Source organism: Drosophila hydei, unplaced genomic scaffold, assembly GCF_003285905.1.
Source record: "Drosophila hydei strain 15085-1641.00,03,60 unplaced genomic scaffold, DhydRS2 tig00000009-arrow-arrow-pilon, whole genome shotgun sequence".
Taxonomy (NCBI): Eukaryota; Metazoa; Arthropoda; class Insecta; order Diptera; family Drosophilidae; genus Drosophila; species Drosophila hydei.
In genome coordinates this window covers 1-13,795 of record NW_022045645.1, presented here as the reverse complement: position 1 = coordinate 13,795, position 13,795 = coordinate 1, and the positions used below count along the sequence as shown (strand labels likewise).

General features: G+C 39.1%; 2 protein-coding genes and 1 pseudogene across 3 annotated transcripts; 2 read left to right on the top strand and 1 right to left on the bottom strand.

Moving 5' to 3' along the window:
• The first annotated feature begins 1,032 nt into the window (after positions 1-1,032).
• Positions 1,033-4,088, top strand: LOC115483755 (cathepsin L-like). The gene is made up of 2 exons (XM_030226002.1): positions 1,033-2,016; positions 3,111-4,088. Exons 1-2 carry the CDS (start codon positions 1,033-1,035, stop codon positions 4,086-4,088), a joined length of 1,962 nt encoding a protein of 653 aa, XP_030081862.1.
• Positions 4,089-4,209: 121 nt separating this feature from the next.
• Positions 4,210-9,429, bottom strand: LOC111604429 (sodium-independent sulfate anion transporter). Of its 2 annotated transcripts, none has more exons than XM_023322491.2 (6): positions 9,321-9,429; positions 6,005-6,605; positions 5,670-5,945; positions 4,932-5,604; positions 4,689-4,868; positions 4,210-4,625 (listed from the first exon to the last, which is right to left on the bottom strand). In XM_023322491.2, the coding sequence occupies exons 2-6, from the start codon at positions 6,593-6,595 to the stop codon at positions 4,522-4,524; spliced, it is 1,824 nt and encodes a 607-aa protein (XP_023178259.2). In that variant the 5' UTR covers positions 6,596-6,605; positions 9,321-9,429; the 3' UTR covers positions 4,210-4,521. The 2 variants fall into 2 exon arrangements, with proteins under 2 accessions (XP_023178259.2, XP_023178260.2); XM_023322492.2 differs by lacking the exon at positions 9,321-9,429 and adding an exon at positions 9,216-9,308.
• Positions 9,430-9,716: 287 nt separating this feature from the next.
• On the top strand, positions 9,717-13,721 carry LOC115483754 (annotated as a pseudogene).
• Positions 13,722-13,795: the final 74 nt, after the last annotated feature.

The window sequence follows — 13,795 nt, the reverse complement described above, 5'->3', positions numbered from 1 at the left end:
TGGGAAGAAACCACAAGACGGGCGACGCATGCGCAGCAGAGTTTGTTCACCTCTTGCGCCTGCATCCGACAGATACAAAGATACAAAGATACAAAGATACACAGCGACACACGGAACGTACTAAGTAATTGCAGTTACGCACGGATTGTATTACACGAGACCAGGTTTTGCTTCAGTGGCTGTTGTTTTTGGGGAAACTAGATTCGTTGCTCTCGTCTTTGATTTTTCCAAGCAACTGTTTCAATCTCTGTGTGGCTTTCTATTTATCAACGACTTCACTAATATCATTTCCACTTTCCTCCACCGAAAAGGTGGGGTGGCCTTCGAGGGGCAAATGATTTGTGACACATTCCCGATGGCAACTTATCTGAAATTTCGTCTTTGATTTGTTCTCGTGATTAATTATGCTGGGAAAGTAGCATTCGAGAGATTTGGTATTTTATTTACTATATGATTTATATTTAATACATTTTCTTCATAGTTTTATTATCGGCAAAACTGGAAAATAAAATTTCAGATTGCAATATTAACAAATTATTATATTTATATTTTATAGGAAATTAAATATGAATCAATGAAATTCTAATAAAAATATTATTAATATTTCTATATAATATATAAATATATTAATTCAATATTTAATTAAACAATATTTAAATCAATTACAATAGCATTTAAAAATTTCCAAGGGATTATAAATGTCTTGAATTATTAAGAATAGCAAATAGAAATTGAATGAATATTTTTAGAAAATTTATTGCGCCCCAGAGTATGCAACATTTTTTGCTATAACTTGATAGATGCACGTAATTCTTTTAGCTCAGAATGTGAAACTTTTTGTGCTTAGAAAAGACTCATTTTATGTTTTCAATTTAAGAGTTAATAAAATGAACGCATGTTATATATGAAACGTCATCATTATATAACCACAGCCACACAAATTTATGAGGGAAATATACCAATTCGTGGCATGATAAGAGTATTTAAAGTAGCGAAACTTTGCGGACTGGTATCAGTGTTTAACACTTAAATATGAAGTCGGTTGTGTTCTTGTTGATCGCGCTAGTCGTGGCATCCAATCAGACGCTCAACTACGAGGATGTGCTTGCTGCCGAGTTTGAATTCTTCAAGATGGACTATGAGAAGAGCTACGAGAACAGCTACGAAGAGAAGCTGCGCAGCCAGATCTTTAAGCGCAACAAAGAAACCATCGACGAGCACAACGCACGCTATGCCAGAGGCGAGGAGACTTACATGATGGGCATCAACCAATTCTCAGATATGCTGGCAGAGGAGTTCCAGGAAATGATGCTGTCAAATGTGAACACCTCTGAATTTGCCTCCAGCATTGACTTCATCTATGCGCCTCATAACATTGACATACCCCACGAGATAGACTGGCGTGCAAAGGGCGCTGTTACCGCAGTGAAAAATCAGGGTGAATGCAGATCCTGTTGGGCGTTCTCTGCTACAGGTGCTCTGGAGGGGCAGCACTTTATAAGGACAAAGCAATTGATACCGCTATCCGAACAAAATTTAATGGACTGCTCCGCGCGGTATCAAAATTATGGCTGCCGCGGCGGCTGGCCGTCACATGCTTTAAAATATGTGGAGGATAATAGAGGCTTGGACAATGATCAGGCATATCCATATGAGGGCCACGTTGGAGAATGTCGTTTCCGTCGTTCAAGCATTGGAGCCACAGTCTCACGAGTGGCACAAGTGCGACGCGATGAAAATGCATTGGCCCAAGTTGTCGCAGAAAAGGGTCCTGTTTCGGTAGCAGTCGATGCAAGGAGATTACAGCATTATCGGAGCGGCGTCTTCAACGATCCGATCTGTGGCGATCCCGTGAATCATGCCATGCTGGCAGTTGGTTACGGCCACGACCAGCGTGGCGGCGACTTTTGGCTGCTCAAGAACTCCTGGGGTCGCTGGGGAGAAGAGGGCTACATGCGCTTGGCCCGCAACCACGGCAATATGTGTCAGGTGGCCAGCTATGCCATTCTGCCCATTGTCTGAAGGACATGGCAGCAATTAAAGTAACCCATCTTAGCCTCAAGTTCAAAACTTTTCTCAGTGTCTCAGTCCATGTCGGATTTGGAATAAAATTGAGTGTTTATTATATATAGACATCGATTCATATCAAATTAAACAAACCAGCATATGACTAACTTTTTAGATTTCATTAATCAGCGTTAATTAAATAGGCTTTTGAAATGGCATGAATCAAAATGTTGAGTGATATAAAATGCATTAGTAATTAAGAATCCAGTAAGAAGGGCTCATTGAGACTTATTAAGGCTTTTAAAGTTTTTCAAATTAATACAATAAAGAAGCGGAAATATATAAAAATTATTTAATATTTTTATTGCATTGCTAAAAATAGGGCACAAATTGTTTTGTCTTTTGTACACATTTGTAGAATAATAATAATACTATTATTACTTATTAAAAAATAATAAATCATTCATACATCGACGTTTATGTTACTGTTGCTATCCATTCTCGTTATGATGATTAGTTTATATATATATTTTTTCAATATATAATATATATATATATTGAAAAATAGTAAAGCCAAACACCCCTGACAAACCTAAAAACTGATCAGAAACCATTAAAAACGTTGTAATCGGGTGCAACCGACCGCATAATACTCGTTTAGATCCCAAAAATAACAAAATTTATTTTTTAATTTTTTATTTTATTATTTAAAAAAAAATATTTTTTAATAGGCCAGGCTAACATTAAGCAGAGCTATCTGTAAGTCGATTGAGATATATTTATATATATTTCTAATATGGCCAATCTTTAGAGAGGGTGAATAGTAGCTTCTCAAATATTGGCATTAGTATTAATATAATAGATATAAAATTATCTACATCCTTTTTATCTAAGGGATTTCCGAACGGGCAGCGAAGAGGACATTGCACCCAGCCAATATTCTCTTTTTGTTTCGTGGACGAGTATAACAATAATAAACGCTTAGCCACACAAATAAATTCAAATGTAATTTCGATACGGGCAAATTACATTATACGGGACATAATGGGTATATATAAAGGAGTAAACCTTTCCAAGCTGGCTTCATTGTTCAAGACTCAAAGCTGAAGATGAAGTCGATTGTTTTCTTGGTAGTCGTCCTAGCCGTGGCATACTGTAAGGCACTCAACTACGATGTGCTTGCTGTCGAGTTTGAGTCCTTCAAGGTGGACTATGAGAGGAGCTACGAGAACAGCTACGAAGAGAAGCTGCGCAGCCAGATCTTTAAGCGCAACAAAGAAACCATCGACGAGCACAACGCACGCTATGCCAGAGGCGAGGAGACCTACATGATGGGCATCAACCAATTCTCAGATATGCTGGCAGAGGAGTTCCAGGAAATAATGCTGTCAAATATGAACACCTCTGATTTTGCCTCCAGCATTGACTTCATCTATGCGCCTCATAACATTGACATACCCCACGAGATAGACTGGCGTGCAAAGGGCGCTGTTACCGCAGTGAAGAATCAAGGGAAATGCGGCTCTTGTTGGGCATTTTCCGCTGCGGGCACTCTGGAGGGTCAGCACTTTCTAAAGAGCAAGCAATTGATTCCGCTATCCGAACAAAATTTAATGGACTGCTCCGCGCGGTATCAAAATTATGGCTGCCGCGGCGGCTGGCCGTCACGTGCTTTAAAATATGTGGAGGATAATAGAGGCGTGGACAATGAACAGGCATATCCGTATGAGGGCTACGTTGGAAACTGTCGTTTCCGTCGCTCAAGCATTGGAGCCACAGTCTCACGAGTGGCACAAGTGCGACGCGATGAAAATGTATTGGCTCAAGTTGTCGCAGAAAAGGGTCCTGTTTCGGTAGCAGTCGATGCAAGCAGATTCCAGCATTATCGGGGCGGCATCTTCAACGACCCTTCCTGTGGCCAACATGTTAATCATGCCATGCTGGCCGTTGGTTACGGCCAGGACTTTTGGCTAATCAAGAACTCCTGGGGTGGCTGGGGAGAGGAGGGCTACATGCGCTTGGCCCGCAACCACGGCAATATGTGTCAGGTGGCCAGCTATGCCGTTCTGCCAATTGTGTAAAGTATGTGACAGCATTTTAGCTGCAAACAGACATAATTAAATAGTGTCTTAATCAATTCTTTTATGTAATGAATTCATATATTGATATATATTTATTGCATAATCTATCTAATTTTTCTCTCTCTTTTTTGATTTGTAATGAAGTAACCCGTAAGTGATGCAACTAAAATCTAACGTAACTTAAGCTAATTGAACATAGAAAACATTATTAATATTTACAATTTACAATAAGTTATTCGATTGGGGTATAAATAGGAATGACATTGAACAAGTGAGATGTTCAGCAGTTAGAAACGTAGCTGAAACTTGGTTAAAGCCTAGGAATAGAGGTAAAAATCAGCTGCTATGGAAGAGTATTGAATTGTAGCTTTAGCTGTAGCTGTAGCTGTGTGCGTTGTCAACAATTCTGTTTGTAATCGAAGCTGCGATATGTTCATGTACTTTTTGCACTCAGTGTGCTCAGTTCAGTTACTTTGTCGTCGCCGTTCGACTCTACCAGCGGCGCAGTAACTTGTAAATGCAGCTCGTAATTAGGTGCTGCAAGAGTAGAAAATTTGACGCATTATTATCTATCTATATAATCGATTAAGCGTTGCTTACTCTGCTCGAGAATGAACTCCAGATCGTTGGGGCAATCTATTGTGGGAAAAACAATGTTTGTCGACTCTTTCAGTATGACGCTAATATCCTTGTCAGCGCTCATAAGAAACAGCGGTACATTCGCCTTGGCCAGCTCCTTGTGCAGATTACCCATGCCGCGTGCGGCTGTGAAATCAAAATCTAAGACGAAAACATGAAAGATTTTAGTGAATGGTATACAAAAATGTAGTCTCAATGGTGTACCATGAACTTGAGCGCAGTCCAGGACAACGGGTGCTGTGCCGTGCGTGGACAGCGCCTTAGAGATGCCAGAGCGAACCCATTCGATGGCAGGGAAATACAGCGAGCTATGCTTGGGCCTGATCAGGATGTAGCTAATGCCATTGATTGTCTGCAATTTGGATACAGTAAGCACGGGTCGTGCTGCGCGATAAACGAGAAAGGCCACATCTGAGCCAACACCAAGCAGCAAGCCGATCTCCACGCCCACTGCCAAGCTCATGACAAAGGTAATAGCACCCGGCAGCAATTCACGTCGGCTGCAGCGCCACAGCGGCCGAATGACCTCAAACTCAATCATAAATATCACAGCCGAAATGATGACAGCACTCAACGCCGCCTTGGGTATGTACTGAAAGTAAGGAGCCAGCAGACCCAAGGCCAGAAGCACTAGTAGACTCGTATAGCAGCCGCCAATGGGCGTGCGAACGCCACTCGCATGATTGACAGCGCTGCGTGAAAAGGAGCCTGTCACTGGCATCGAGCTGCAAAAAGCGCCGCAAATGTTGCTCAGGGAGAGTGCAACAAGCTCGCGCGTGGGACTCAATCCAGCGCCGCCAAAGGCCTTAGAAATGGCCACATTGCCAAGCACAGCAATTATGGGCAAGATCAGCATCGAGGGTCCCAGTTCCGAAAGCTGCAATGATAGACGAAATATATTAAGTATGACGAGCTGTGATCTATACCAACTGCTTAGCTTACCATATCCTCAAAGTCCTGTCGTTCCTCAGTGCCATTTTTGCCGAGTATTGTTGTCTCGAATTCGGGCAGCGCCAAACTTGGCAAGCCACTCTTCACCTTGCCCGTGAGTATGAATGGACAGCTCTCCTGCTGCCTGCATTGGCTGTACGCCAGGCCACTGGAGATTAGCACTACGAGTGCATTCCGTCCGGTGCATACAACCCAAATGCTGCCGCTAAGCAGCTGCTGAGCCCGCAAGTTTCTCACGCGGTTTGCCAGCTTGACGTTCTTCAACCTCTGTAAGATAAACGTGTTAAAGGTTAGAGCTCACAATTAGAATTGTATAAACGACTCACTCGCAGCAGCAAGAGCACAAAAATGGAGACCAGTCCCAGTGTCAGATCTCCACGGCGCACCTGCTGCAGATTGCCAAAGACGGAGCGCATGGTATTCAGGAAATCCGAACCAGAGCCACCACGCAAGCCCAACAAACCCTTCAGCTGCGAGGTGCCAATGATGACGGCCGTTGCCGAGGTGAAGCCCACGGTAACAGGCAACGAAATGAGGTCCACCAGGGCGCCCAACTTGAGCACAGCCATTGCCAGCTCCACAATGCCTGAGATCAGGCATAAGAGTATGCCATAAGCTGGACCCGAGTCCAAGCCAAAGCCCGTGTGGCGGCTGGTCATGAGAGCCAGCAATGCTGTCGGTCCGATTGTGACCTGGCGACAGCTGCCCAACAAAGCGTACACAATGCCGCCCACGAATGCGGAATAGAGGCCATATTGCGGCTCCAAGCCCGCCAGCGTCGCATAGGCCAAGCCCTGTGGCAGCACCGTCAAACCCACCGTAATGCCCGCTATCAGATCAGCCACCGCATCCTGTGCCGTATATCCTTGCAGCCACTTCAAGCCCGGCAGCAAAACACTCAAGCTCTTTAAAGGCATCTTGAGCTATCTGCAAAAATGTTCAAAGATATTTTAATTAATTATGTTTCACGTTCTTAATCGTTTAGATACTTTATGAATACACATTTTTGACTATATATTGTACTATATAGTATTCTAAAAACCGATTCGTCATTAATGCGATTTTCATGACTTACAAATTTCGTTTACCTGATACTTACATAACATAATTATTGATGTTAATTCATATAAACAAGCTGTATTATTCACTAATGCTCATACTGCTACACACTCTTAAATTTCATGAATCAATCTATCTCACTCTTCCAACCGCTATCGCCCTTCTGTGCAATTCTCAATAATTCAATTAAATATAATTGAAATACAGTCTAGCCTTCCCAGTCTAGATACATAATACATATTGTCGACAACTGTTTAGACTACTGAATTCTCTGGACCATTGAAATATTAAACTAGGTATTATGAAATTAAAAATAATATTCAGAGTATTTTAACAATTCTCTGTATTATGATAAAAACAAATACATTTTATATTATTTTCGTCTTTTTTAAACAATTATTAAGCTAAAATGTATTGTTTCATTTTCTTTCTCTGTGTCTCCCTCTTTGTCTCTCTATTTATATCCATTTATATCTATATATCTCTCTATTTATCTATCTCACTTTATATTAAGCCCTCCCTTTCTATCTCTATCAACATCTTTATATTTACTTCTCTCTCTACTTCTCTCTCTCTCTCTAGATTTCTCTCTCTATATATGTATAGAGAGAAATCTATACATATATGTCTCTCTCTCTATCTATCTATGTACGTCTACCTCTCTTTTTTTTTATGATCTACCTCTATGTCACTCTCTTTCTGTCTCGCTCTCTCTCTTTCTCTCTCGCTTTCTCTCTCGCTCTCTCTCTCTCTCTCTCTCTATCTCTCGCTTTCTCTCACTCTCTCCCAAGTTCTTTCTTTATCATTATCTCTCCTTCGTTATTTTCCTATCTTACCCTCTTCCCTATCTTACCCTCCTTCTCTTATACTTGCTTGTGATCCGTCCTTCCACTCCTTTCTATGCAATTCTCATCAATTCAACAAAAGATTAATTCAAATTTAATTACAAAACCCAATAACAAATTTAGCTTAAAATGGGAAGATACGTTGTTAGCACGAGCTGCAACACTCTTACATATTTCTTAAAATCCCATTGGCCGTCTTTTTTTTCAAATTTAAAAACAGAAATGTTTGCACAAATGTACCTTGGGAATATAAACACGTTGCACAACGTTAGACCAAACTACAAAATCTAAAATTCGGTGAAATTTATACAAGAAATTGATAACAAGTTGAGAGAGCGATCAGAATGACTCGACAGCTGCTCGGCGACTGACAATGTTTCAATGCAATCATCGATCGCGTGCAGAAATTGTTTATGTCACACGATTCGACTCAATTCATTTAATAAGAGTGCGACACAGAACGTGATCGTCGTGCGAACGATCAAATTCACATTGTACTACATACATAGTATATATATATATATGTATGAATATACTTGTATATATAGTGCAAACACATACGTCTACCAGTTGAACTAAAATTTCAGTTTTATTTACTTAATCATAAATATAATTATAGGCAAAATATTACCTTGACTTTAGTTGATTAGAGTTTCTATTTAGAACTTTGGTATACTCTATGAGTCGCCCCTGTTATATTACGAAACTATTTGCATTCATAATCAGAAACGAGCTACACGCGATAAGAACTTTACTTATTTAATATATAAATGTATCGAAACTTGAGTTCAAGGAGTGGCTGAAAGCAGCTTATTTTTTATTTATTTTCTAATTGTTTATTAATAATTTATTTTATTTAAGTGTTGATTTTATTGATCAATGTCATCAGTCTTATAATATTATTTTTTATTATACTTTATTTTTTATTAATAATAAAACTAAAAAAATTGTTGTAATGATGTTAGTTAAAATATTGTTTTATAAATTAAATTTTATTATTTGTTTATTATTGTTTAATATTATTTATTCTTTAATTGCTTTAATACTTAATCTATTATTATTATTATATTGTTTATTTTTCATTATTTATTTTTGTTTTTTTTTTTATGGTTATTTTTTATTTGATTATTGTTTTCATTATTGAAGCCAGAAGCATTCCTATATCCTATGTTATATTAAATGATATATATATGAGGGTCATAATATAATTGATTTAAACATTTTCGTAAATAGTTCTCAGCTCTAGGTTAATGCCACATCAAGACACATTTCAGACACATTATTATCACACTATTTACAAGACAATTGAACAAGTGTCTTCATGTAAATGGGTGTATGCATGTGTGTGTGGCTCAATGGAACGCCCGCCTTTTTTAACCGCTAAAGCTCTCACTCGCATGTCAATGCCCAATTGATTGCTTGAAATTGGCAAGATAAGAGAAAACTAGTTTTGGTTGAGGCACATAAGCAACAAACGAAAAGCAGAGAGTCAATCAATTCGTCTCAATTGACTATGTGCAAAAGTGGAAAAACAGTATTTAACAACACTACAAGCATCTCTTTCGCTTAAACAGTTTACTGTCAACAATACCAAAAAATTAGGCCAAGTGAAAGATGCTAAGAAATTACTCACTGATGACGCGGACATGAAAACTCAGCATTAAAATCATACACTTAGCAAATCATTTATTTCAAATTAAGTGTACACTTGTTTAAGTTTCCCATATTTAACACTTACTTATTGCTTTCAAAACAACTATGAAACTGGGCGCAGTAGCTGCCGGCAACAAAGCGCTGTGGTATCTAATTCCCTACTGAATGCATGGGTTAAGATAGGTACGCTGCTCACTCACTACACATGAGGATCTATAATTTAGCCAAAAGCATTTATGTGACATAATCCCTATATGAAAATACTAAAATTGCACATCTTACTCACTTATTAAGTAACGTTTTATTTTCAATATACTTAACAAATTCTGTAACGACCTACGTATTGCGCATAAAAAATAAAACAGCTGTTTGTGAAGCATTGCCAGCTCAGCCACAGACAGCAGCGCCATCTATTTGACATGATTGAAATTGTAAGGCATTTAAAATAAACAACGAAAGTTATAGTAAAATTAAACCTAGTAAGTCATTGATAATGAAAATATTTTTGTTTGTTTATTTTAAATACTTATTCACAGTAAGACATAGCTAAACAAAATTCCAAAAAAAGAGCCACAAGTTATTGTGCAGCCCAGGTTTTTGTCTCTTGGTTTCTCGTTGTGCAACACTAGAAACATTGCGCTGTTTTTAACACTATCACAGATTCATTTCTTTCATTATGGCACTTTAACATAAACAACATTCACGCCAATTAATTTATTTAACGCCACAGTCGTCGCTCTAATACCGGACTTCATTTCGGTTACCATTCTCAAAAGCCGCAAAACGTCTTAGCGCTAACTGCAGCGATACAAAAATATATTAAGCCCGAAAGCCCGAAAGCCCGAAAAGTGAAATTCATTCGGCAGCAGCAGCCAAAAAAGCATTTTGTAAAATAACAAGCATACTATGAAATGGGTAAGTTTCCAGAGGCAAGGTAATGCCAAATCACTTATTTTTTAGGCCATTGGCAGGCATAAGGGCTTCCTTGTTACAACGGTGGCGGCCTTCGATTTTCATGTTCAACTGCACACATTTTCTCCATATGCGTGTGTTGATTACAATCACTTATGCATATATACATCTGTGTGCGCTTGGCTGTCTCATACACATACGTCTATGTAAACAGTGTGTAATATAAAAAAGGCGGTTGCAATTTAAAGCGCGGCAAAAAATTGTCGCCCATTCAGTCGTGCCCCAGTTTAAATTGTGCTGCTAAACGTCTTCTGTTTTTTTTATCTCTTTTTTGTGATTTATGTGTCGCCATTATTTTGCAAATGCAAATCACATGACCTTTAACCGCACCCCATGCAGGCGGTATGCAAGCAAGTGCCCAAAATGCCTTTCATGCATATACATACGTACATATACGCACATATCGGAGTGTCATCTCTAATAGTGTATTGACACTTGTAAGTTCTTTCTCTATTCCTTTCACTCTCGCTGAGAGAAATGTCAAATTGAAGCGAGAGAGCATGATGGGAAGAGATGGCAATTTGATTGGATTATTTATTTGGATTCTTTGTCTATGAGAGGATTAGCAAGAGAGATTACCAAATCTTAATAAATGTTCGTTTTTATTACCTTTCTATATTGATTACAAATAACAGTTGTTTAAGTATTCAAATTTCGCTAGCCTTGAAGTCAACGTTACTTAACGTTCTCTTACAGGCAATGCTGTGAGCACAATAAACAGCTCAGAGAACTAAATTCAAACTATATATTAAACAAACACACACGAAAAAAAAAAGAAAAAAAGAAAAAAAAAATACTTATACATAGCTTAAGGTTAACTTTGGTGAGAAGGTGGCTGAAGCGGCTCTGCAGCGGCAGCAACAGACGGCGACCGTCGACGATGTAAGTAGCGCCCAAGTAACTCCCAATCACAAAGTAAACCAATCCTTAAAAAAAAAAAAAACAATCAATTAAATTTCTCTTTTGCCATTTTAATTTTATGTGTATTTGTTTTCTTTAGCAGCGAGCAAAATTTTTAGCACCTTTCTAACTGCAGAATTGGCAAAAGTTTTTCAATAACTATTCGCACCAAAAAAAAACCAACAAAAACAAAAAAAAAAACCAATTTCTTTGATTCCGACTGTGTTTACCAATTGGCCTGGCTACTTCGTATATCTTTATGTTGCTAACATCCTATTTATGAAATTTCTATATGGACACATCTATATATACACATAAATAAATACACTCAAATGGAGCCCTGTTGAACCATATGATAATCGTATATTTTAAAGATAGTCAACAACGAAATTTATGTGTGGGAAATTTTTATATAACTGTATTAGCTAGAGAGAAACCAAACAATAAAGTATTCTTAAAGTCTATCCAAGCTCTTCAGCAAGGAGTCAAGATACATTTTCCAGTTTCCGTTTTATGCCTGAAAAAAGATTCCACAATTAATTTTTATACAAAAAAAGTCTAGTCGAGGAAGAAAAGACTTCCACTAATCGCGCAAAATCTACTTGTCGATATGCTAGATATTATACTCAGCGACGTACCGCTTCGCTTTACATACTGCAGAACCTACGTTTTTGTCAGGTTTCGAATAGAACTTACGAACGTATGAAACGATGTCGAGAGATCGAGTCGTCTGTTGATTATGCTTATGAATAACTTGTATGTATATTTTAAGTATATAGGGCCAGAGACTTCTTTGTCTATAATTTTGAAAATATGATATATATACATATATATATATATATAATACATATATTTAAAAATATATGTATATATGTATATATATTGTGAAAGAAACAAAAAAAAATAAAAGAATTCGAATGAAGACAAATGGCTGTGAGGAATTCTTAATCATACGAATCATTCAAATGGGCTCCAACAACCGCAACACACCAACATTCACATATTTTCACGATATATATATTTTTCAAAAGGTGTTATACAAAGCTTAACCATTCACAGACAATGCCATCGGCCATCAGCGGCGGCGCGCATGGCCAGGTGCATATACCCAGCAACGAGGAGTGCGGCATACGGGACGTGTGGAAACATAATCTGGAGGAGGAATTTCGTACCATACGTAAGGTAGTGCAGAAGTATCATTTTGTTGCCATGGACACAGAATTCCCAGGCGTTGTAGCGCGACCCGTTGGCGAATTTCGTTCCACCGCCGATTATCATTATCAATTGCTGCGATGCAATGTTGACTTACTAAGGATTATACAGCTGGGACTTACATTTATGGATGATGATGGCAAAACGCCGCCGGGCTACTCCACATGGCAATTCAATTTTAAATTCAATCTAAGGTGAGCTTCTGTCGTGTTGGTGTATGCGAACGATATAACGTACTTAACTCTGGTACTCTTTGTAGCGAGGATATGTACGCGCAAGACTCGATCGATTTGCTTCAGAATTCGGGCATTCAATTTAAGAAGCATGAAGAGGATGGCATTGACCCAATTGATTTCGCCGAGCTGCTCATGAGCTCGGGCATTGTGCTGATGGATAATATCAAATGGCTTTGCTTTCACTCCGGCTACGATTTTGGATATCTGCTTAAGCTGCTCACCGATCAGAATCTACCCGCCGATGAGAGCGATTTCTTTGAGCTGCTGCATATCTATTTCCCCAACATTTTTGATATCAAATACTTGATGAAGTCGTGCAAGAATCTGAAGGGCGGTCTGCAGGAAGTGGCCGATCAGCTGGAGCTGCGACGCGTCGGTCCACAAACATCAGGCCGGTTTCGGATGCGCTACTAACGGGCATGGCCTTCTTCAAAATGCGTGAGGTACAACACACATTTGGTATACACTTTGACATTGAAGAGCCTTGCGCATTCTTTCCCCATGTGCTTGAGCATGCCATGCACCTTAAGTCGGGTTGTTATGGTCAGCTTGCGTAGCAACAACTTTGTTGCCGTCACCAGTGGCAGCTACGACGACAACAGCGACAACAGCAGCTGCAGCAATCCCAGCACAGCAACAACAACGACAACAACAACTAAATCAAACGGCGATAGCAATAGCCTATCCATGTCACAAATACTCTCCGCTCGCCGCTCTCAGTCAGTGGGCTTCACTATTACAGTCTATACACGCACCGTAACACCACCGCCCACATCTGCAGCGCAGAGTCTTTGGGCAACACTAGCAACAGCAGCAGCAGCAGCATCAACAAGATGTAGACTTGCTACAGCTGCTGTTGCTGCTGCTGCTGTTGTTGTCGTCGTCATCATATGTTGTTGTTGTGCTGGATGTATTGCAATTAACGTTGCTTTTCCATTACCTACTTATCATTTATCAGTTGTTAAGGCTAAATGTTTCTTAATCACATCTCTTCTCACATCAATTTTTCATAATCCCTCATTGTGTACATAGTTCTTCTCCCTTCTACTATTTTTTGTTTTCTCATTATGTACTTTAATACTCCTAATTAGCATTTAGACGCCGCTGGACACATACGAAATGCATTTTATTTGTTATGCTGCATGCAACGCATTTTCATCGGCTAACCTAACCCAACCCACAATTTTGTAAAAATCCAAACTTATTCGATGAGAAAACAAAACAAAACACACTTGCTGTA

Excerpts from the sequence above, each read along its gene's own strand:
- LOC115483755 (XM_030226002.1), top strand. The coding sequence starts at position 1,033 with ATGAAGTCGGTTGTGTTCTTGTTGATCGCGCTAGTCGTGGCATCCAAT. Across the intron at positions 2,017-3,110 it reads GCTATGCCATTCTGCCCATT|CTGAAGATGAAGTCGATTGT; the intron begins GTCTGAAGGACA and ends CAAGACTCAAAG.
- LOC111604429 (XM_023322491.2), bottom strand. The coding sequence starts at position 6,595 with ATGCCTTTAAAGAGCTTGAGTGTTTTGCTGCCGGGCTTGAAGTGGCTG. Across the intron at positions 5,605-5,669 it reads GACAGGACTTTGAGGATATG|CTTTCGGAACTGGGACCCTC; the intron begins GTAAGCTAAGCA and ends CTATCATTGCAG. Across the intron at positions 4,626-4,688 it reads GGAGTTCATTCTCGAGCAGA|CACCTAATTACGAGCTGCAT; the intron begins GTAAGCAACGCT and ends CTACTCTTGCAG.